Raw genomic sequence first — 25,074 nt, forward strand, 5'->3', positions numbered from 1 at the left:
TAACCTATGAGTTTTAGACGATTTGGAATGAAAATTATCGAGTTACGATTTTGGTTTCTGTGAGCCTACCGCGAAAACCGAAATTCGCAAATTGCGGAGATCTTTCTCTTTTACTCTCACTAAGACGTAATTAGAGTGACAGAGAAAAATGCCCGCAATTGACGAATTTCGATTTTCCCGATAGCTGCCCTGTGCTTTTTCCATAGAAACATTTTTTTTTTTAATCCGCACCCGTGATGGATATATGTAGTGTAGTATGCCAAAATACAAATAATTCGTAGTATAATAACCTGCGAGGATATAACGGTTTGTTTTGCGGTTCTTGAGTAATAATGATTTCTTGTTCCTGTTCCATACATTTTTTTTTTTAATTCGTAACTCGACATTTTTCATACCAAATCGTCTAAAATCCATAGGTTACCATAACAATGCTGGGCAAAACCTATTTCAATCGAAAAAACATAAAAATTACAACTTCGGTTTCTATGTCAATGAGAGCCGAATTTCAGCCCACAGTGCGCCAGCATTCAGTAACCGTAGGGGGACCACAGAAGAATTCGCAAATTATTTTTCCATTTGTTCTTTTTGAATCTTATTGCAATTTACATAGAAGTTATAATTAAATAACCGGTTAAAGTGACCGGACCATTTTTTTGCAGAACACTTGACACGTGCGGTTTTACTTAACAATAGTCAAAGGCAAACTGGCTGGTGGTTGGCAAACTTTCTTCATGGGGGGCCAGAAAGTTTAAGAAAATTCAGACGAGGGCCAGAATTGCAGCAATAATGCATTTTTATTGTTTCACGGGCCATGTACTAGTTATTTCAAAGGACCTTCAACGGGACGGATAAAATCCTTTCGCGGGCCAGCGCTCGCCCGCGGGCCGTACTTTGCCCACCACTGGTCATATGGATTAGCCGCTTGGGACCAGCTACAAATCGAACGACTATCGTTGATGCAACTGGTCTTTAGAAATCAATTCAAATATGGTAGAAGAAAGTTAATAGAAAAAAAATTTGTTTATGGCATATTTTTAATTCCATTAAATATTATTTATAGTCATTGGATCTATTGTTACACCTGGAATGGATTTGTTTTATGGAATAGTGTACAATTTTAAGTTCGTTTGACGCGATATCGCAGTTAATACTGTATTATAACTGGAAATTTAATAGGTATAAAATCGTGTTCGTTTATCACATAACTTATACATATTAAAAAAGCTATAAACGTTACATTAATAAACGTTACAAAAGTAGAATAATATCAATGGCATTGTGCTGTTTGGAATCAGGCCTACAATAAATGAGTACAAATCAAGAGCACAAGCTTTATATAATATAAGGTATGAATGTTGAGGCGTCAGTCCATTATGATGAAAGTAAAACAATATGCTCAGGTACTAATCACAATAATCAACTCTTACCAACAACTGTAAAAGTTATGACACCAAATAATTACTTAATACTCTTAAATAATATTTTAATAACAAATTCAACATAACAACATGAAACATAAATTATTAGAAAATATAATAATAGTCACCACTAAATAGAGGTTGGCAGAGCAGACGAACCATGCTACATAGGGACTCGCAAATATTAATTTGTACGTACGGTTACCCCCGCGCAGTATGATACATTACTCACAAATACATTTAAGTGACATACATTAACATCTCTACTCGAAAGCCACAATCAATTGGAACTTTAATACTGTTTGCCGACGTAGCTTCGAGTAGGATGTATTTGATCGAAGACATAAGGCAGTCTCAGGCGAATACTATCCATGCCACTCAGCCCCACCTCATGTCCCCTCCTGACACTATGCAAACTATCTTAACTCTCAAGACACTAAGTATCTCCCACACTCCAAGTACTTTTAATCTTAAGTAAATAATCAGATATATCATAAATTACATTGTCGCCATATACAATCTATGTTTGTACATGCAGTATACCTACATCGGTATACAGATCTCGTAATCGTAACTCTTATTTATGAACACACTACTTTATGGAGATTACGAACGAACATAATTCACCACGTTACTCGTGAAATATTCTACCACGTCGTCCACGTCATCTTTCAAAGTAAAATAATCATAATAATATACATATATCACAGATACCTAGCGAAGATAATTCTCGTATAAATCTTCTATCTTTGAGGTATTACAAATTGTAGAATTTAATTTGTATAAAATATTACAAAATAAAATAAAAAAAAGCACAATCTCAAGACTCTAATCTTTCGGTCTTATGAAAATTTCATATTAAAATCTCGCACGATGGGTAATCGTCTAGGCCACGGGCGCCGCCGTCTCCGCCGTTCGTTGTGCGTCTAGACTTGAAAGTAATCGCTGACCTGGTCGGCGCCGTTGACGGCGGGCTGCTGGTGCTGTTGGTGTTGCTGGTGCTGCTGGTGTTGCTGGTGCTGCTGGTGTTGCTGGTGCTGCTGGTGTTGCTGGTGCTGCTGGTGTTGCTGGTGCTGCTGGTGTTGCTGGTGCGCGCGCGGCGCCGCGATGCGCTCGTAGCCGGCGCCCGAGTCCGAGCGTTCCACGCTGGCGCCAGCCGCCTCGTTATTTACCTCCTCGTACGGAGGCTCCTTTTTAGACAACTCGAAATACTTAACGCTCTCGTAGTTCGGATCCTTCTTGGACCTCATCGAGTCGCTCTTGGAGGCTTTCGATCGAACGGATTCATATTTCGGGTCCTTGAGTCTGAGCGATTCGTAGTCGGGGTCCCTCGGCCGCACGTCGTCGTAGTTGGGGTCTTTCGGGCGGACGGACTCGTAGTTGGGGTCGGACTCGCTGCCGCTGCCCTTGTAGAGCGGATCGTGCGGCATGGACTCGTAGGTGGACTCGACGAGATCGCCGTTGTTGTTGGGCCAGTCGGCGTACTTGCCGGGTCGCTTGTTGACGGTGGAGTAGGTGGGCGCGATGGTGGCGTAGGGCGGCGTGGGCGGCTGGTTCCGGAGCACCTCGTAGTTGGGCTCGGAGTCCGAGGCGCCGTTGTCCATCTTGGAGATGTGCTCGTACCCGGCGTCGCTGCCGATCAGGCTGTCGGGACCGCCGTCGGAGACGTGGTTCGGTTTGCCGAGTATGTTATTATTGGAGAAGTTGGAATTCGGCGCGGATTTGCTCACGTCTTTTACTGTCTCGTAACCCGGGTCCTGGTTCTGGGAAGACTTGCGCTCCTTGTGCGCTATGGTTTCGTAGCCGTGGTTGGACTTGTTCCTGTCGATGGTCTCGTAGCCGGGGTCGTCGGCGCGGTAGTGCAGGGCGCGCGGCTCGGCGTCGGCCTGGTCCTGGGCGTGGCGGGGCTCGTCGTGGGGCTTGCCCTTGGCCTTCTTCATGACCTTGGCGTACATGTCGTCTAGGTTGCGGGCGGGGCTGCCGCGGGGGTCGGGCGGCTCGGGCCGCTCAATGTCGATCTCCTTGGCCACGAGCGGCCGGATGAGGTCGCCGGAGCTGAAGCGGTGCTTGTCGACGGGGTAGTTGCAGCCGTAGAAGTCGGACGAGCTTACGCAGCTGTTGTTTCGCTGATGCTTCTCGTTGAGGCTCCGACGGAGCTTGTCGTTGTTGAAGAGATCACCTGGAGAGAGAGGAAGTTATGAATTATAAAGCCTTTATAAATATCCTTTTCCACGATGACGCAAATAAACTTCGGTACTTATTACTACTTAGATTATCGATGAGAATAGTTAGCTATAAAATTGACTGACCGGTGCTAGAGATGCGCTGGTGCACGGCGCGGGGCTGGGCGGGCTGCTGGGCGGCGGCGGAGGCGGAGGAGGGGGCGGGGGCGGGGGCGGAGGCGGGCGGCGGGGGCGGCAGCGGGGAGTTGGCCTGGCGCTTCTCCGGCTTGGGCGAGCCCAGCGCGCCCGTCGAGTTCGAGCACGATGACGATGATGCTAAAAAAGTTTTTAAACTTTGAACCTTCCCGAAGTTTGTAAATGTTTGATTGAACGATAAATCTATTGTAAAATATTACACGCATTTGTTATACAATTACCATACCTTGTCTCGAATGAGTCGCGTTCGACGAGGATGCGCCTATCTCAGGTGGTGCGCTTCTCCTAAGAAAAAAGCAACAAAATGGTATGATCAGAAGATACGATATTAAAAAGAATGAACATTTATTTTATCTACATTTAAATTAGGGATGTTACGGAGGCGACTTTACCGAAGCCGGAGCCGTATGCGGAGTTTTAATTTTTTATTTAACGGAGTCGGATCCGGAGCCGGAGGCGGGTTAGGCGCTGCATCCGGATCCGGAGTCGGAGCCGGATCCGGAGGTTTACCGGAGGCGGAGTCGGAGACGAGTATTTTTTTAAGTGGAAGCTGACTTGATAAGGGCAAGTTTTAATGAAACTACACAATAGAATCAAGCTTTGCTTTAATTATAATTAAATATCTATTTAACTATTTTAGACAAACAAATATATATGTCAGCATAATGTAACGTATAAAAAAAGTAATGCATAATCATCATGCAGTTCGTTAAACGAAAGTGAAAGCGAACATAAAAACAAATTAAGAATATCTTCTTAACTTTTAACTTAAATGTATATACATACACTTAAACTTAGATAGATTATTGATTAATCGTGCTAGTTTTAAATTTATAAAACAAAACATTTTTTTTGCATTTCGCTATTTTGATGCATTCATTAGACTCCAACGTATGTCGCGCGCAAAGTTGTAACTGATGGACAGTGCAGTTCACGTTTGGAATATCGGCCAACCTCAGTGCTCGTATCATATTTGAACCAGAATCGCGAACAAAACAGTGAATTTTCTCGTAAATAATGCCCCATTCTGTTAGCATGTTGTTAAATTTTACTTGTATCAGGTCGCCTGTGTGTCGGCCTACAAACGTATGGCATTTCCGGATTAGTTTTATTCTTTTAAACTCTTCGTCTATCCCGTGTGCTGTGAGGCTTAGTAACGACACATTAGATCTGGGTTCACTCCATATATCTGTAGTGAAAGATATGTTATCGAACGTTTCAATTAATTCGCCGATTTTTCCTGCTAATTTCGGGTACATTTCTTCGCATATATATATGTCGTGAAATATTGCCGTCCTCGTAGCTGATAATTCGGCGCAAGGTAACTTACAAGCTGTTTAAATCCAAACGAAGGTCCTGGAGGGCGATCATTTCGGAGATTAATTTGTCAACTTCCCTAGATTTAGTATGCGATGTTGGCCGTTTTAGATTTTTCGTAAACGCATCTTGTAGTTTTATTTGTTTTTTATCTCTTGAAGAGGCATTGAACTTGAACCTGTGGATGAGGACTGTGCTTCCTTTTTTAAAAGTTCGCGTGCGCTGCGCCGCTGCCGCGGCTAATACAATACCTACAGTTCCGGTATAACTCCGGTAAAAATGTAACGGAGGCGGAGTCGGAGGCGGAGGTGTAAAATAAAAAATAGCGAAGGCGGAGGCGGATCCGGAGGTGTGAAACCAAACGGAAGATCCGTCTTAACGGATCCGGAGGCGAAGCTCCGTAACATCCCTAATTTAAATATAAATGTTCGAGCAAAGCGCTGGTAGCCTAGCGGTAAGCGTGTGACTATCAATCAATCCGGAGGTCGCGGGTTCAACCCTGGCTCATGCGGTCACGTCTGAAAATATCGATACGAAAAAAGTGCCAAAATTATGAATACACGACTTTGTTGCCCATATATTAAGGTACATACATATTTTTGGCATTTTTTTCGTATCGATATTTTCAGACGTGACCGCATGAGCCAGGGTTGAACCCGCGACCTCCGGATTGATAGTCACACGCTTACCGCTAGGCTACCAGCGCTTTGCTCGAACATTTTTCGGAACTTCTGTACGAAATATCGTTTGATATTTACCAGTCGCTTTTTGGTGAAGGAAAACATCGTGAGGAAACCGGACTAATCCCAATAAGGCCTAGTTTACTCTATGGGTTGGGAGGTCAGATGGCAGTCGCTTTCGTAAAAACTAGAGCCTACGCCAATTCTAGGGATTAGTTGCCAAGCGGACCCCAGGCTCCCATGAGCCGTGGCAAAAATCCCGGGACAACGCGAGGACCCGACCGACTAATGTCAAATAAATTTGAACTTTGTGTTCAGTAGTCACAATCCGCATTCGTGGGATGCTGCAAAAAATAAATGCTTTAAAAAAGGCGTTTGGTTTAGTTTGTGGAACTTTTTTGCTCCAAACATTACAATTTTATTTAATTCTTAGCGGTAAAGAACATTTTTTTGAAAAATTGTAAAGAATAATATTTTTATTATAATTATAATATAATTCTCTATCGAATGCATTTTTTTTTCAAAGAGATAGAGGTAACGTCCCACTTTTTTCGATTTCGGATCAGAGTGCGCTGCATATTTTGAACGCCAGACGGCGAAGGATGGTGCTGTGCCCTAGACGCGAGAAGATCGTGAATATTTAAGCGAAATTGAACTTAATGGAGCTGTAACCATCGTTGGCGTCCTTACCGACTGTGGCGGTCAAAAGATTAAATATCTCCGTGTGTGAATAGGAAATGAGTGAGCGTGGTAGGTCAGTAGCGAGTAGTGAGCAGCGAGTACCTGGCGTGGTGGTCGTCGGGCGGGCCGCGCGCGGGCCGGCGGCGCGGCTCGGGGATCTGCGCGTACGTGTCCGAGCCCGAGCCCGCCGCCGCCTCCTCGATGGCCGCGTACATCTCGTCTGTAGTAAATAATTGGTCCTATAAATAACCTAATTTTATTGTTGAAGGAAAAAAATGCGCCAAAAAAAGACCTTTTACTCGCACCAATGACATGATGTTAATTATGATTACCAATGACAAATGGTGATAACAATGGAACATTGTAGTAGTGGTTGTTCAGGTGCTACAGCTATTGCCTACATTCCAGGTTGGGTTTAGATCATCTATTGCCACATTTCGCAAACAGTGGCGGGAAAATAAAATAGGTTACCCGAGTCGTCGGACACGGAGGCGTAGTGCGGCGCGGCGGGCGCGGCGCTCTGCGCGCGGATGTTGCTCAGAGGCTCCCGCACCGAGATGCTCGTGTAGCCCTCTGCGAACACCATCCTTATATATTACAACAGCAATCTCAACACTCCGACCTAAGATATGTCGGAATAGGTTATAGGCGTTCCAAAATTGAAGCGCTTACCTTGTACCAATTGTACAAGTTGCCTTTACTCGTGATTAGGTAAGCGAGAAATGTGCACGTGCTAACGAGCTCCCGCACACAGAAAGAGAAACTTCTGTTAAGAACGAGTATGACAAAGATGAATATATAGTATACGAAAATTAATCAACAAAAACAGATTCCTTCATAGGTATTTTTTGTGCTTCTTCCTATGTATGAGTATAACCTATCTATAGTTATATAATATCATTGCCTGCGGGCCGGATTCGGTCCGCGAAACTTAAAGTTTGAAGAGCCCGTGAGCATTGCGAGAGATTTTAACGGTGCATTCCTGATGGCAACAGAATGCAAAAAATGTTATATGACTTTTTGTGTAATTCGACAAAAAAAACTTTTTTTTTTTGTCTTTTTTCCCTTTTTGTTGAACACTCCTGTACATAAAACGTAATTTTTATTGATACACACTTATGTACACTTATGTATTGACTAAAACCTGCTCACAAAATTCCACGAGAATCGCTTTAAAAATACGACCTGTACAGAAACGCCCAAGCCATAACGGAGGCGCTTCACGCTCGCTCGGTCGATAATAAGCTAATTCCACACTGTGCCCTTTTCCTCTTCAACTTTCAATATCAATTTCGTCTAGAGCATTCAACTGTTGCGTACTTACATCAAAGCGCTTGCAACTAACCCCATTATTCATAAACGTGTACTAAAGTTACGATGCCGCTAATAATCGTTTGTCCCTTTCCATCATACCAATACGTCGGAAAGGGACAAACGATTATTAGCGGCATCGTAACTTTAGTACACGTTTATGAATAAGGGCACAATAAGGGGGTAACTGTCCACATTAGTCGTCAAGTTTCGGATGAAGATGTGTGACGCAATCCATTATACTTGCCAGAATATATGCCGTTTACTATAGTTTGGACCAGGACTGGATAGGACAGTACTAGCAGCCAAAAGAAAGGGATGAGAATAATTTTCCTGGTTCATACTGAGTTTACTGAATGACAAGTTGTGTTATCTATTTCATTCTAATAACTTATTATTCGGCATAAAAATATAAATAGGAACGAAGAATTTTTATCTTTTTCTTTACTCCATCAACAGGCATGTTGTATTTTGTGGCCAAAACTAGCAGACCATCTTGTTTTATAATTTTATTTGTATAGAGTTTATTATTTTAATAACAAACTTGTGGAAAACTTCTGTAGTCTGTAATAAACTATAAAGTATAGATCGTGTCATCGAGATCGAGCACGCGCACCTTGACTCGTATGTCTTGTTATTAAAGTAAATAAGTCAATATTCTTTATAGCACCACAAAGAATATAAATTTAAAAAACAGATTTACAATGTAAAGAAAGGTAGTAACAGGCGGTCTTATCGCTGTAAGCAAGATAGCAGGATATAAAGAACAGTAAGTTTTTATAACAAACAAACTTTTTTATTAAAGGTTATATTTGACAAATCCGCGCGTCATCGTGGATGACACGATCTTTAGCTTCCTTATTATTGTCTGCCGTTTTGAGATGTTGACAGCTTTGTTGAACTGAAATCCACCGAGCGCGGGAATGCGCGCCTCTGAGCATGCGCTACGCTTTCTTATGCGTGGTCCGACACGCACTTGGCCGATTATATTTTGCAACATAACATAAGAAAGGATTCGATCGTTATATAAGAACGCTGTATGTTCCAAGTTCTCGTGTTTCCATTCACCGTCATCTCAACGTTTTAAAAACACAAAAACTCATCCATTGTCGAAATATTACGATTTTTATGTTTCTTTAGCCTCACCGATTTTTCCAAGGCTATTTAATTGTGCATAGTGGTTTCGCTCTGTCATTGTTTAAAGTTCGTTATCAAGAAAACGAATTATAGAATGAACAACTGTCATGGTATCATTACTCATGTTATAGCTAATATAGCGATTAAAATGTAAGGATACAAAGAACTATACCATCCATGACAAAAATTATAAGCAAGAAGCGGCCAAGTGCGAGTCGGACTCGCGCATGAAGGGTTCCGTACCATTTAAAACGTATTAAAAAAAAAACTACTTACTAGATCTTGTTCAACATTTTACCACTTTGGACACACATTTTACCACTTTGGAAGTGTCTCTCGCGCAAACTATTCAGTTTAGAAAAAAATGATACTAGGAACCTAAATATCATTTTTGAAGACCTATCCATAGATACCCCACACGTATGGGTTTGATGAAAAATTTTTTTTTTAAATTTTATGACGTATTAAAAAAAAACTATTCACTAGATTTCGTTCAAACCAATTTTCGGTGGAAGTTTGCATGGTAATGTATATCATATATTTTTTTTTAATTTTTCATTCTGTTATTTTAGAAGTTACAGGGGGGGGGGGGGACACACATTTTTTCACTTTAGAAGTGTCTCTCGCGCAAACTAATCAGTTCAGAAAAAAATGATATTAGAAACCTAAATATCATTTTTGAAGACCTATCCATAGATACCCCACACGTATGGGTTTGATGAAAAAAAATTTTTTTTAATTTTATGACGTATTAAAAAAACTACTCACTAGATCTCGTTCAAACCAATTTTCGGTGGAAGTTTGCATGGTAATGTATATCATATATTTTTTTTAGATTTTTCATTCTGTTATTTTAGAAGTTACAGGGGGGGGGGACACATTTTTTCACTTTGGAAGTGTCTCTCGCGCAAACTATTCAGTTTAGAAAAAAAATATATTAGAAACCTAAATATCATTTTTGAAGATTTATCCATAGATACCCCACACGTATGGTTTTGATGAATTTTTTTTTTTAATTTTATGACGTATTAAAAAAAAAAACTACTTACTAGATCTCGTTCAAACCAATTTTCGGTGGAAGTTCGCATGACAATGTATATCATATATTTTTTTTAGTTTTTTCATTCTGTTATTTTAGAAGTTACGGGGGGGGACACACATTTTAAATAAATAAATAAATATTATAGGACATTATTACACAAATTGACTAAGTCCCACAGTAAGCTCAATAAGGCTTGTGTTGAGGGTACTTAGACAGCGATATATATAACATATAAATATCTATATATACTTAAATACATAGAAAACACCCATGACTCAGGAACAAATATCCATGCTCATCACACAAATATATGCCCTTACCAGGATTTGAACCCGGGACCATCAGCTTCGTAGGCAGGGTCACTACCCACTAGGCCAAACCGGTCGTCAAACCACATTTTACCACTTTGGAAGTGTCTCTCGCGCAAACTATTCATTTTAGAAAAAAATGATATTAGAAACCTCAATATCATTTTTGAAGACCTATCCATAGATACCCCACACGTATGGGTTTGATGAAAAAAGATTTTTTGAGTTTCAGTTATAAGTATGGGGAACCCCCAAAATTTATTGTTTTTTTTTCTATTTTTGTGTGAACATCTTAATGCGGTTCATAGAATACATCCTCTTACTAAGTTTGAACAGTATAGCTCTTATAGTTTCGGAAAAAAGTGGCTGTAACATAATCGGACAGACAGACGGATATGACGAATCTATAAGGGTTCCGTTTTTTGCCATTTGGCTACGGAACCCTAAAAAACGTGCGCTCAAATTTTGGCGCGTTCAACCTTTGATATTAGAAGGACCATTTCTCCTTTTTAGAATGTTCAAATGTTGAATAATTTCGTAACCAACATTCTCGTGGCATGCCTCTATAGTTAGTATTTTTAGCATTAGAAAAAAAGTAAACAATCTTGACGTGTTTTTTTTGCAACATGCTTTAAAAAATAGTTTATATTGCTTACGAAGGCAAAAGAATGTAAAAGATCGTATATGATTTATAATTGTTACATATTTGCTGTTATTTATTTTTCAAGTGATTTTTAATAAAAAGACACATCAAGATCGCTTACCTTCTTTCTAATGCTAAAAAAACAAACTATACAACTAAATGACATTCCCGAAAGTAGAAGGGGCCGCCCCCTTACGACTTGGATGAGTACAGTGTCGAAAGATTTGAGGACGATAAGCGCAAGCCCTGACATGACGCAAAACAGAAGAATGGCGCAAAATGATACGGAGAGCCGACTCCAAACCCTAGGATATGGGGCTAAGATGATGATACAACTCACTGGCCGAGTCGGTGGAGTCGCCGCTGAAGTGCTGGTTGTGGCGCGGCGACGGCGGCGTGATGTACGGCAGCTCGTGGCTGGACGGCAGCGCGCCGCTGATCGCCACGCGCGCCGATATCACTACCGAATCTGCAAGCGTACATTAATGCAACTTTTACTACGTTATACCATCATCGGTGATCGAGAAGGGAGTAGTTACTTCTGCAAGAGATCAAGGTTAGTTTATTTGCCACTGCTAATTTTTTTGTTCCGAACAAGCGAAAGTATCTAAAATAAGAGTAATGAAATCTCAAGCGCAACAAGAGCCTTAACGAAATAAAACTTAATTTAGCTCACGACGCAAAGTAAATTCGTATACGACTTCAATTGCAAGAGGGGGTTAAACTGTATAAACATCGGAACTTATTAAATATTTTTCTTCTTCGTTTTGAATATGGCTGATGTGCCAGTAAACACCAAAATTTTCGTCGAAAATCGTGAGCAATAAGTAACTCTTATCTCACCCCAATAGGGATCAGCTTAGGTATGTTTAGATGATTGCTCAGACTATTTAATAACTAATAATAAGTGCAGGCATGGTTACACTACATCCTACCCATGTTTATACTGTTGATTGTAATTGGAATACCTAATGCATTTACAGCATTCCATGCGCGCTAGAATGAGTAATAAAATACAATCAGATATACGTAATTCAAACCGGTACCTGGTCCAGACTGGTTCGCATCTCTCTCGTCTATTGCTATGTCATCCTCCCGGTTGTCAGGTGTGATTTCCACGGTACTGTAATGTTAACAAAACAATTAAACACTTAATTTTTGGTTTTAATTTCACGCATTTATTCGTTCTATAGATACCCCCGACTTCGCCAACAGAAAAATAATTTATGAAATCTCATGTCAAAAACGTACGGCAGACTAAAACAACGAAAGTTCAAAATAAGTAACGCATATTTGACGTGCAAGCTGATGCGATACCATTCAGTGAGTGACTGAATGAATGAAAGCATGTGCTCAATGTTACCTAATCAAGCAAGCGCGTAGATAACCACTCACATATTATGATTGTCATTCTGTAGCTTAGCGTATGCATGCTCGTACGGATGTTCTCGGCTTGTTGACGGTTCTGCGGCGGCCTTGTTTCCTGGAAGTAAATAATCGACATTTTATCTCTTATCAAAACAATTAAGCAGATTAGTCTGGGATCATAGATGTCGACAACATAGCTAATATCAGCTGTGTAACTAATCGATATGGTGGCGGCGCTTTAATGTGCGTTAAACTATATATAAAAATACAATTAAGGTGACACTGAATGTTCTTAGGATGGACCATTTAACAAATTATGAAAATAATTAGTGGTGTACCGACTATGGGTTTTGCCGACTAGCTAATCAATCGGCGCTCAAATGGCCGATTAGTCCGCCGAAAACGATCATTTTAATCATTGCGTTGCACTATTTATCATATTAACTGAAGAATGTTCCTTGCTAATTAAAATACATAATGATTAGTCATGAGGAGTCCCAATTCAACTTTTCTCAATGATTTTGACCCGATTAGCAGTACACTTTCCCAGGGGTTAGTTTCCCGTACGTAGTGGCCAGTCAAGAACCTTTCCCCAGCGGACGTGGGCTCTACAAAAGTCTGTTCATCCATTACACATAACATTAGTCATTCCTCTGCGGATAAATATGAGTAGAATAGGTATAAAACATATGCTAAATTAGCTGTTTACTACGTTTATAGCCTGTTTTTCTGCAACAAATAATAAACCGATTAATCGGCCTTCTTCGCCGACTAATTGCCGACTACAAATGTGGCCTGATAGTGGCTTTTCCGACTAGTCGGTACATCCCTAAAAATAATAACTCTTAATAAATGTTCATTCGGCTGTCATTCGCTTTTCAGAATTTCTGGCAATTTGAGAATTGTTTTTCGAGCGTTATCGCAATTTTTAGGTACCCGAGAATTGTTCGTTTAATATTTTTTTACGATTTCATTGTGGGCTTAGCCAGCAAAAAAGTTACAAAAGCCTTCGGTTATATTTTTATAATCAAGCCTGCTTGCGGTACTACAATTTGTAAATTTTAGAAATTTAAAGGCTTTCGTACTACTTTAACATAATAATCTTAGATAAGCATGTGTTGTGCGGTTAATAAGAAAATACTGATATGCAGTTGTACAACTTCATATTAGTATTTTCTTTAAATAAACACACGCTCTATATTCCAATATCCATTCTCATGAAAATTTGTACGTGGTCAGAGACAGTTTAAGCTCTCCTAAATATAAAGATCGATTGCCCTATTAATATAGTTTTCTCTATTTTAAAAAGTTTCAGTTTGCCCCTCGTATATTGGGAAAACACGACTAACGTAGTCATGCTGAGAAGAACCGATATGTTAAGAAGAATAATTCATAGAAAATAATTTGGGATTTTACGGACAACAATTAGATAACGTTGATTCTATGAATTATTTAATAAGCTTTCACTACTATCAATTATTGAATGAGTTTTCCAGAAAAAACAGTAAAACAAAAGAAAAAACAAATCCAAATAGAGATAGTTGAATACGAATCAGTTTATTACGACGGTTGCTAACTTATATATCCGGAAACAAAAAAAACAAACAAACGTACACGACTGAAAATGGTTTTATTGTTTTTCAAAGTATTCCCCTTGATGATCTATGCACTTTTGCATTCGTGTGAAGCAATTTTTGAAGCACTTCTGCCACTCCGCCTGAGGTACCTCCATAACGTGTTGTTTGAATGCGTCGACAGCATCTTCAGCGGTCGAAAATCGTTGACCGCGTAATTTATTTTTTATATTGGGAAATAAATAAAAATCATTGGGTGCCAAGTCAGGGCTGTACGGCGGATGACCCGTTAATTCCACATTTTGACCTTCCAAAAATAGAGTTGTTTCGCGTGACGTATGACAGCTGGCATTGTCATGATGAAGAATGATTCTTCGTCGCTGGTTAGTTTTAAGAATTTGTTCAAATACTTCCGGTAAGCAAATGGTCGTGTACCAATCTGAATTAACCGTTTTACGGTTTTCTAGTGGCACTGTAGCTACATGGCCATTAATACCGAAGAAGCAGGCCACCATTTGTTTCAATGTACTTTTTGCACGAGTAACTTTCGTAGGGTTCTGCTCATTTTGAAACACCCATACCGTTGATTGTTGCTTCGTTTCGGGATCGTATGCATAGATCCAGGATTCGTCACCTGTATAGATGTTATAAACGGCCTTTGAGTCACCACGGTTATATTTCTTTAATATTTTATTGCACCATTCGACGCGAGCATCTTTTTGCTCCTTAGTTAAGTTGTGCGGTATCCAACGCGAACAAATTTTTTTTAAAGCTAAATGATCATGTAATATGCTATTAATGCTAGTCATAGAAATAACCAGAGTCGCCTCTATCTCGCGGTACGTAACATGTTGGTCGTCCATTATAAGTTTTCGCACAGCCTCAATATTTTGTGGTACAACGACCGATTTCGGGCGACCTGCCTTAACTTCGTCCGTAAGCATACTACGTCCCCGATTGAACTCACTAAACCAGTGATACACAGTAGTTTTAGATGGAGCTTCATCACCAAAAGTTGAAGTTAGTTGATCTATGCACTGTTGTTGCGTTAAACCACGCCGAAAATCATAATAAATCATAGCACGAATATTTTCACGAGTGAGTTCCATTCCTGCAGCGAGATGACATTTAAAACCCGTCAAAAACAAAACACTAGCGTTAATAAGAAAGAAAAAATATACCGGCCAGTACTTAAAAAAGAAGATTGTAATCCCGGTTTCCGGATATATAAATAGCAGCCCTCGTAATCCGGTCAAGTGTGTGTCGGACCACGTATAGTCGAGGGTTCCGTACCTTCACACGATACGAATAAAGTAACAAACAAAAAGCCGTACATCCAAAACGGCAAAATCAAGTTAAAAGTAAGTTTATGCCTTACTTAATTTTTATTTATTTTTGCACGATAGGTTCAAAAGTTATTGGAGGTGGATAACTTTCTTTAAACTTTCGGAACGATTATTAATCTTAATCAAAATATAATTATCAAATCAAACATCAAAATTGATATAATGGGTAATTTATGCAAAAGTTATGCAGTGCTTCGATTTTGAGGAAAATATATAGAAATATAGAGTTAGGTCTATTCATAAGCGAGCACAAATGCATCTTTATGGAATGGGCAGCAAATTCAAAAATAGGATGTAGTCACGTTTATCAAAAACAGTTTTTCTATGTTCGTCCATCCGCGGCTTACCTAAGGGATGAGGGGCGATCTAGATGTAGGGTTCCGTAGTTACCCGTCCGTCAAAATAGACGTTTTGCAAAAACGGCTAAACTGATCAGGTTCGCTATAGTTTTCCTTGAAAGTCTAAGGGGGGGGGGGGGCTTTTTTTCTTTCAGAGCGATTATTTCCGAAAATATTATCAAATAATGGTTCTTTAAGATCCGTATTCGTTTTGAAAGACTTATTCAACGAAGTGACATATCGCAGTATTTGCTGTACGTGTAGTCTAGTATATTGACGGATCATAATATTTAAACTGAGATCAGGAACCCAAAAATCTAGATTTCCGTGATAAATATTGTGATCCGTCAATATACTAGACTAAACGATAGATAAATATCACGATATGCGATATGCGATAAGTGTACATCACAGTATTTATATACATATATCAGAAAATATTGTGCAGAAAAAAGGCGGTAGTACCAGCATCCAAGTTGACGGTGGCGTATATCTCGGAAGCGGTGTCTCCGCTGTCGTGGCGGCCAACGGGCTGCGGGATCTCGGGCAGGCTGCGCTGGCTGTTCTGCGTCGACGCCCTATCACACACACAACACGTCAGTATACAGGAAAAACTAAATTGTAGCCTGGCTAAACTTTATGTCACTAAGAAGGCGGGCAATTGAAAAAAAGTGAAGGATCGACATACAGAGCCTACAATTTTTAATTTCTAGGTATTTACTAGTGAAAGCAATGATTGGTAAAGTTAAAACTTTTAAAGAGAAGTGCTAGCTAATATAGAATAAATAAAAGCTTTAGGTTCATTGATATATATCTAAGGACGGGCCTTACGGATAATAAGAATGGGGCCAGTACAGCGGTGTCACGCACACAAATTATATATGCCGCATCCATCCGATCACACATCAATGTACTCGTAGACGTGTTATCCACGACCAGCCAGAGCAACACGTTGCACACTGGCCTGCTTAGCAACTAAATTTACCCACTAATTTTGGATATTATATTATATAAGTGTTTATGTTTAGATTAATATACTAAATAACCTGTTTATGTTGAGATTAAGTCACTAATAATTGTTAAATACTGCACGCTAAACTAAAGCTAGCTTAAATTGTATATTTCTCATATAAGCGAATTCATTGTATTTCTTTTGCGAATAAACATTTCTTTAAACTGAAACTGAATTCGAGCCAATCGTACAGTCTAACGCTACAACGCGATTGGTTGATGAGTTCGCATCACGCGCACGATTGGTCTCAACTAGTTGCGTTAGACTGCACGATTGGCTCGAATTCATCAGGGACACCACTGAACTAGCACCATTCTATTCTTAATGCCTGTAAGGCCCGTCCTTAGATATATGTCAATGTTTGGGTTAGGTACAGGAGTTTCAAAAGCATAAAATGCCTGGATCTAAACCAATGTAGGTAGGTAACCTTTTGGGATATTGGAAGTAACCAGTATTAGTAAAGCCAACTTAAAAGAGTCGTTATCGACCTCTGAACTTACTAACTTACAGGCTGTCTGATTAACAGACGGTGTTATGCAAATTTTGTTTTCTATCATAACCCAAACAGAATAAAAATTCAACATTATGCTTACAATAGACTTTATGACAATTGTGATAAAGTAAAAAATTAAATGTATAAAACTATCGTCGCAAACTAAAGGTGTATTAAATATAAATACCCGTACATGCGCATACGTTAAATCGAAAAAGAACTGAACTATTTTAATTTGCAACTAACTAATCTAATACTTTTAATAAATATGATTAGAAATACGAGAAAGTAAAAATAATAAGAATTACAAATTCTGAAAGCCAACATAAGGTTATAGTTCTGTAATCGCTTGCTTTTACACATATAGGTAACCAATATCATATTCACAACCATCACTAAAAGGTATTATAATTTTACAATTTTTTATTAGAGGTGTCGTCAAATGGGGTAATTCTGACATTGAAAACGTTATTATTAATAAACCCTCTTAAAAGTATCAATATCATAATCTTTGATTAAATTTCTTGCTGAGAGATGAACTTTCAAAGGGATTTTTATTTATTTAAAGGATGATATAACTTACGGGAGGATAATATATAAAACGTTACTTGCGGGAAGTGTTGTCCTTGGGAATGATTAAAAAAATATTATATTGCGCTAACGAGTAATCACATTTCCTGCTACGTTTTCCCTATGGAACTTTATTTTACACGTTTGACGGTGTATTATTTAATTCACTTATTATTATTTCGTCAACCCTTTTACAGGTATAAGTAGTACGATTTATCGACCACATACGCGCCAATAGAATTTCAACCTTAGCAATCCGATAAGGTTCAAATTAGATTTGACTTTCGAGAAATGTGACTCGTCTTCAAATGAATCATCAAAGCAAGGTATTTGGATTTTTGCGAATGGTGCGGCCTGGAAAAATGTTAAATAAAACAATAATTTTAATCTTACACATTGTAAGGTCGATTACGTTAGCCCATTTGGGGGCCATTAATGCAATCAAATATGATTGAAATTGTTATTTTTTGCTGTTCATAGGTCGGTTATTTCTTTTGCGAGCCATGGCTCACAAAACATGTTTAGCGTGGTAATTTTCTAATATCTTCAAAACCTCGTACCTTATTCGTTAGATTACAGCATCAAGCACATAACACAATTTTTAATGACCAATATTCATGCATATTTAACTGTTATATTAATTACGGGTAAGTATGCGCGTTACATTGTTATGAGGCGTTAGGGAAGCATGCAAAAAATGTACTTAACAGGAAAGAGGTAAAACCATACATAAAAATGGTCACAATATTAGCTCGTGCAACTCAAAGTACTAAGTACCTACTTGTGAATCTTTATTGTACGTATGAATCTTTAGATAGTACCATCAACGAAACGAACGTACGTCCCACTTCTTGTCATTCTCTCTTAATTTGAACATTTATCAGAATGGAAAAAGAAGGAGAGGCGCATCGGGGTATTTCTTCTTGTTTAACAACAAAGGCTACACACACATTACATATAGCATGTAATGTTTCAGGTAATACTGATACAAGATACGCGGCTGTACTTATAAGGAAACCGCTATGTATCTTTTTTGTGATATCTGAGTTACTGCTATGGTAAAGGTAGATCTTAGCAATGAGTAACATATCTTGCAACCGCGTACATATCTTGTAGGTATCACCTAAAAACTCCACCCAGTAGATAGGTCATGCGTGACGGATGTGTTTTTGTACATTCTGTCACGCGTATCTTTAAAAAATTACAACTAATATTAATTATTATTGTAATAATATCTTTAATCATATAGTTTAACTACTTAATTAATCGCTTATTTAACATTATAATACGGGGAACGAAGTATCTAACATTCTCGGTAAAAAAGAAGAATGACCCATCTACCTACAATACGAAATATTTGTTCGAAATGAATAAAAATATCATTTGTAAAGAAGTAATATCGGTCGTTTCTTACTGGGAACGTGCTTTTCCACATGTTACATCGCGTTGTTACACTTGTTACCACTGGTAACTGTTAGCGTGTTGGTACTGTTATAGGACCTCTTACCTTAGGCAGTTGGCAGAGAAGTTGCGCGGTCATTTTATAGAAAAAGGTTTTTGTGAATAAAACTAGTTTCCCTATTACATTTTTATTTAATTAACAGCTTCATGTAACCAAGCTTTCAACCAGTTTGTAACTGAACGGACCATCATAACGTCTTACCAGCCGCCTCAGTTAAACGGTAGACATGTGGAAGTAGGTACATAATGGGGTTTTTCTTATTGACATATATCTAAGGACGGGCCTTACGGGCACTAAGAATGGTGCTAGTTCAGTGGTGTCACGAATTCGAGCCAATTGTGCAGTCTAACGCAACTAGTTGCGACCAAAATGTTGTGCCGTTAGAACTGCACGATTGGCTCGAATTCGTGTGCGTGACACCGCTGCACTGGTACCATTCTTATTGCACGTAACGCCCGTTCTTAGAAATATGTCAATGGTTTTTATACTAGTCATTTACCAGCGCTGACAACATTGCAATGAGAATGCGTTAAGCGATTAAAGTTAGGACCTAAAGATTCCAAATTAATGGGAAATCTATAATCTAATTGTATAATTATGGGTGTTTTATCTGTCAATCTAGGTCATACCTACTTAATTTATTGCATTACATTTTGTGATGTGTTAGCATAGTTAGAGCCCGATATTTTATTTGCGCGCAGGTATTACATAAACGTTAAATACTAGATACTAGGTTTTAGTACTATGTGTTATAAGCATTTATTTAATTGTTATATTTCGACCACCATTTCATTCGACTGTACGATGTTCAACTGGATTTAAGATTTCCCAAACTTCAAAAAAGTTTAAATGTTTTAGGCATTCCTCATTATATCTGAGCGATACGTATTAATTTCTGATAAGTGTATATTTATAAATCGTATATTTCATACTCACTGCTGTAATGCATTATTATAGCATTAAGTTTAGATAATCAATAATACGTATTGTTATATAATTAACTTTGCGAATATACATATGTTATAACTTATCAACGAATTAAGGCGGTTATCACTAATGGCACCGTATCCAGCATCCGCATCAGTGTGATGTGATTCACGTGATAACCGCCTAACTAAATAAATCAAGGTATCATGCATCTTAAAAAGAAGAGTATGAGCGAATGTTGCAATGCAAAAAAAAATACATAGGTAACATTACCAAAAATACATTAACACTGAACTACGAGTGTCTCAACAATATTTCAATACGTTATTTTCAATTATTAAATAGCTTGGGTTGAAATATATTTAAGAATTTCAGTTCCAGTCAAACATGTTACAGCAAAATGATGGAACCTATAGTTTTAGTAGATTAGTAGCCCTTTCTCTGGTTTCGAGGGCATGCTGGAAAAACACAAACGACTAATAGACGTGCTAAGTTTAAGAAATAATCGTGCCTCGATAGAGCTTTATTGGCAGTCATATTTACTCTAGGACCAAAGAGGGCCACGAGCCGGCATGGTTTGCGCTCAGGGCGCGAAATCTTAAAATACGCGAGTGCTAGATGGAGCTGCTACATTGCCGTGTATTTTGCGGTACATTAGGTATGTGTTTCACAAATGTTGGAGTTGGAATTCGAGACCTACAGCACCACAAAATCTTTAGCACTACCTAGTGATTTTTTCTAGATACTGTACATGATTATTTCTTTTATTTAGGCCTCTAGTGTAGTGACACCGCGAATTGCAAAATCACGGCAAAATTCAGTCTGTGCTGACCACTTCAAACAGGAATTGTGGGCTCGTTTTCGCGATTCGCAGCGCCAGTGTACTAAAGGCTAGCACATCAATTAGTTCAGTTGTGTGTGTTGAAAGGGGACCAACCGCTTTATGGACGCGGGCGTCGTGGGTGCCGGCGAAGGGGCCTCCTCGTCAAAACGGATTTTGACTACACCGGCCGTACCAACCAACTCACTTCTGTTAAAAACAATATTTTGCTCATATTTTTAAGGGAACTTCCTTAAGAAGTTGACTTAACTGACCCATTAGATAAAATATATCTTAAAATTACTTAATTACTACAAATACTACCCCATAATTGCAAAAACTAAATTAACTGTAAACCAAACTTGTACTTTTTTGTCTATGCAACCATAGATCTCTTTGCAGTGCCGAACAACAGAAAAAATTCACCTACGATCTACGATCCAACGCAGCTGAAATATGTGTTTAGGCCAGCAGACCACTTTGATATTGAATTAAACTTGGTCAATGAATATGGTTTCTTCAGATATAACATTACACATACATTCAGGTCAGAGTCTTATTCTGTGAGATCTGGGGTAAGTCAAGGAAGTAACCTTGGCCCTTTGGAATTTATAGTAATGGTCAATGACTTGCCTCAGGTTATCAAGAATTCGGCTTGCCTGCTTTTTGCTGACGATTTAAAGATATTTTTACCCATTAAAAATACTTCGGATTGTGCAAATTTACAGAGTGACATAGATAGTGTGGTTTCATGGAGTAAAGCTAATAAGTTGTAGTTTAATACGTCCAAGTGCGTGACTATTACCTTCACTCGAGCGCGAAACCCCATTGTACACGACTACAAAATTAACTCGGAGAATTTAAATAGAGTGACAGAAGTTAAAGACTTGGGAGTTAAATTCACAGCTGATCTAAGGTTTAGGGATCATATCGTCGATATTTGTAAAAAAGCCTATAGAATGCTGGGTTTTGTGCTCCGGCGTTCACATGGTTTTACAAATATTGGCGCTATTATCGCCTTATACAACGCACTGGTGCGCAGTAGATTTGAATGCAATGCAGCTATCTGGGCTCCGCATGAAACAAAATATAATTTAACGGTGGAGCGTATCCAGAACAAATTTGTTAGATTTTTGTATTGGCGGAAATATGAAGTATACCCTTTCTACCCTTTAATGTATCCAACTTTATTCGTTCTTGGTATGGTGGGATATAACGAGTTACGGGTGCGCAGAGAGCTATGCCTGGCAACATACATTTTTAAACTGCTCAGAGGAAAACTGCACAACAGTCAGGTATTGAGGTATGTGAGCGTGTACGTGCCCGACGGGTATGTGTGGCGCCGGCGTCGGCCGCGATTGCTGGCAGAGCCGCGCGGGCGCACAAATCTGCTCGGTCTGGCGCCGCTGACGCGCGCTGTGCGGACCCTCAACGTAATGGCGGAGAATATTGACCTATTCTCATGTTCTCTGAATGAATTCACAAAGTCAGCATTGTATATATTATGTTATAGATTTAATGATATATTGTAAATTGTATTTTTATACATAAGTAGTTACACTATTGTCTTAGGTTTAGTACCTGTAAAAATAGTTGTAAGTGTGGGAAAAAAAAAAAATACTTAAAACCTATAGTTCATTTTTTTAGTATTAGAAAATATTTAAACAGTCTTGAGGTGTCTTTTTATTGAAAATTATTCAAAACACTCACAAACACACACAAACAAAAATTAGTTTATATTACAATCATCATACATATATTATTTGCTGTGACCTATTTTTCAAAACTGTTATAATAAAAAGACAAATGGCTTACTTTCTTTCTAATGCTAAATAAAATGAACTATAGGTTTTAAGTATGTGTAATGTTATAACTCTTCTTCCTCGCGTTGTCCCGGCATTTGCCACGGCTCATGGGAGCCTGGGGTCCGCTTGACAACTAATCCCAAGATTTGGCGTAGGCACTAGTTTTTACGAAAGCGACTGCCATCAGACCTTCCCACCCAGAGGATAAACTAGGCCTTGTTGGGATTAGTCCGGTTTCCTCACGATGTTTTCCTTCACCGAAAAGCGACTGGTAAATATCAAATGATATTTCGTACATAAGTTCCGAAAAACTCATTGGTACAAGCCGGGGTTTGAACCCGCGGCCTCCGGATTGCAAGTTGCACACTCTTACCGCTAGGCCACCAGCGCTGTAATGTTATAACTGAAGAAACCATATTCATTGACCAAGTTCAATTCTATATCAAAATCAATTTAAATAGATTTTTTAGATGGTGTAATTTTCAAAATGTTGAGTTTGGAGTTAAGGTGTAGTAGGTTCAGAAAGCATAGTTTTCAATAAGTTGTAGTGCTTTTTTGGATGAGAATACAGCTTTCATTAATTTAATAAGCAATCTTGAGGCTAGTTTATGACTAGGCATCGGAGTTTTTATTGCATGGTAATACTAATAGCGAGCTATGGAGTTGACATCAGCAATAAAATTCAATTCACATTCATCTATTTAATAAGTGATTTTAATTTTATAAACAAGAACTAGAACTTTGATGAGTTATGTATATTAAAAGAGGTAAAAATAATATGAATGTAAATTAATCAATACAAAAAAAATGGTCATTATTTTTTATTTATGAAAGACAAAATTCAAGGATTGTTTACAAACATTCTTGTCATTGTAAAATTAAAATCACTAGTTAAATAAGTGAATGAGTATGAATATGAATTGAATTTTATTGCTAATGTTGACTCCATAGCTCGCTATTAGTCTTACCATGCAATAAAAACTCCGATGCCTATTTATGACTTTTGTTTGATAGAAAAAAATCACAAAGATAGGTCTGAAATGCACTTTAAAAATTTGTAATAAGGATAAAATACGAAAATTACTTCTAAGAATCTGCAATATCATGTTTGAAGGAACATATCAATTACTTTTTATATATTTAAACATACAAAAAATGAAAATTAAAATACATGATATCCACGGTCCCAGGCACAAACCTCCATCTCACTCACACTTGAGAGTGAGAGAAGAACACAAACTTACTGGGCCTTAAGGATGGGAGTAATACAAATACATGTGCTGTTGATTTGTTATGAGTGGCTGAAGGCATTATAAACCTGCTATTTTTTGTAGAACCTTCTCTATACCATGTTTACTTTACACAATATATTTGAAATTGAATTATATGCCTAGATTTAAATGCATTCAAATGGATTTTGAGTGTACAAATTGTAACTGACTTTTAAATTCCTTTGGGCATCGAGAGGTTAACAAAAGAACACTATGCTATAAAACTAATGATCCTAATATGCTTATAAATTAATCTGTAATATTTTCTGACACATATCCTATAAATTTAAACAACTTATTACAGAAACAAGTCATAATCACATAACAGGCCGGGACAAGAGTATTTTGTCTGAAATGTAAATTATAATCAGCATAATAATGAAATGGTGAGTGCCATGAAGGTTCGAATATCAGTCCAAGGTTGTTGTCACTAGTAAAACATGAAATGAAAGAATGTTTATTGTTTACCATAACATTATTGAATTTCTTATAAGAAACGTGTGAAAGTTAAGGAAAGATGAAAAGGAACAAATTAAAACAGTAAACTTACTTCTGATTGGAATTCTTGCAGCCACAAACACAAGCGGAGAGTGCAGTAACAAGACTGACGAGCACTCCCACACTAAGCGCTATCTCAATTAAAGTATACATAACCAGAGTTTCTCAATCTATCAAACAAGACTACGAGACGAGATGCTATCCATTCCCGGCGTCTGTTAAGTCACTCCCTTAAAAAGACAAACTCCGTATGCATAGCTTTCTTCCATTTGAGTAAATTGCATAGGAATGTAGGGCACTAGAGTTAGCGACCACATAAACTTAACCAAACGCTGAGAAAACTTCACTGTTTATAAAATACCCTAGCCCATAACTCCCACCGCACAATATTAATGAAAAACATTTATAAAATGTTGCATTTAAAAGATCTTTGAAAACAAAAATGCATAAACACGTCTTCACGGGTGTAAATGTAAAGTAAGTAAATGTCATAAATATTGACCAGTGACCACAGATTCGTAACATGTAGCTGACGTGAGTGACAGAATCAGTTTGAATTAAACGAATTATAATATATATTACTATAAATTTATTATTTAGAATTATTTGGTCGATATTGAAGAAGTGAAAAGAGAAATATGTTATTTATTAATGTTATCAGCTCATAGCGTCAAC

At 38.3% G+C, this 25,074-nt stretch overlaps 1 protein-coding gene across 2 annotated transcripts; it reads right to left on the reverse strand.

Moving 5' to 3' along the window:
• Window positions 1-1,016: 1,016 nt before the first annotated feature.
• On the reverse strand, window positions 1,017-24,883 carry LOC133516028 (myb-like protein AA). Of its 2 annotated transcripts, XM_061848707.1 has the most exons (11): window positions 24,452-24,883; window positions 20,943-21,035; window positions 16,007-16,119; window positions 12,311-12,398; window positions 11,962-12,038; window positions 11,256-11,384; window positions 6,946-7,047; window positions 6,577-6,694; window positions 4,023-4,081; window positions 3,728-3,916; window positions 1,017-3,597 (listed from the first exon to the last, which is right to left on the reverse strand). In XM_061848707.1, exons 1-11 carry the CDS (start codon window positions 24,550-24,552, stop codon window positions 2,345-2,347), a joined length of 2,322 nt encoding a protein of 773 aa, XP_061704691.1. In that variant the 5' UTR covers window positions 24,553-24,883; the 3' UTR covers window positions 1,017-2,344. The 2 variants fall into 2 exon arrangements, with proteins under 2 accessions (XP_061704691.1, XP_061704692.1); XM_061848708.1 differs by lacking the exon at window positions 20,943-21,035 and having other exon boundaries at window positions 24,452-24,882.
• Window positions 24,884-25,074: the final 191 nt, after the last annotated feature.

Source organism: Cydia pomonella, chromosome 3 (assembly GCF_033807575.1).
Source record: "Cydia pomonella isolate Wapato2018A chromosome 3, ilCydPomo1, whole genome shotgun sequence".
Lineage (NCBI taxonomy): Eukaryota > Metazoa > Arthropoda > Insecta > Lepidoptera > Tortricidae > Cydia > Cydia pomonella.

Bases quoted from the DNA above. Each gene is read 5' to 3' on its own strand.
- LOC133516028 (XM_061848707.1), bottom strand. From the start codon at position 24,552: ATGTATACTTTAATTGAGATAGCGCTTAGTGTGGGAGTGCTCGTCAGT. The intron at 21,036-24,451 runs GTAAGTTTACTG...TGTTTTTAACAG, and splicing joins TGCAAGAATTCCAATCAGAA to AAGTGAGTTGGTTGGTACGG. The intron at 6,695-6,945 runs GTAACCTATTTT...TATTTACTACAG, and splicing joins CTCCGTGTCCGACGACTCGG to ACGAGATGTACGCGGCCATC.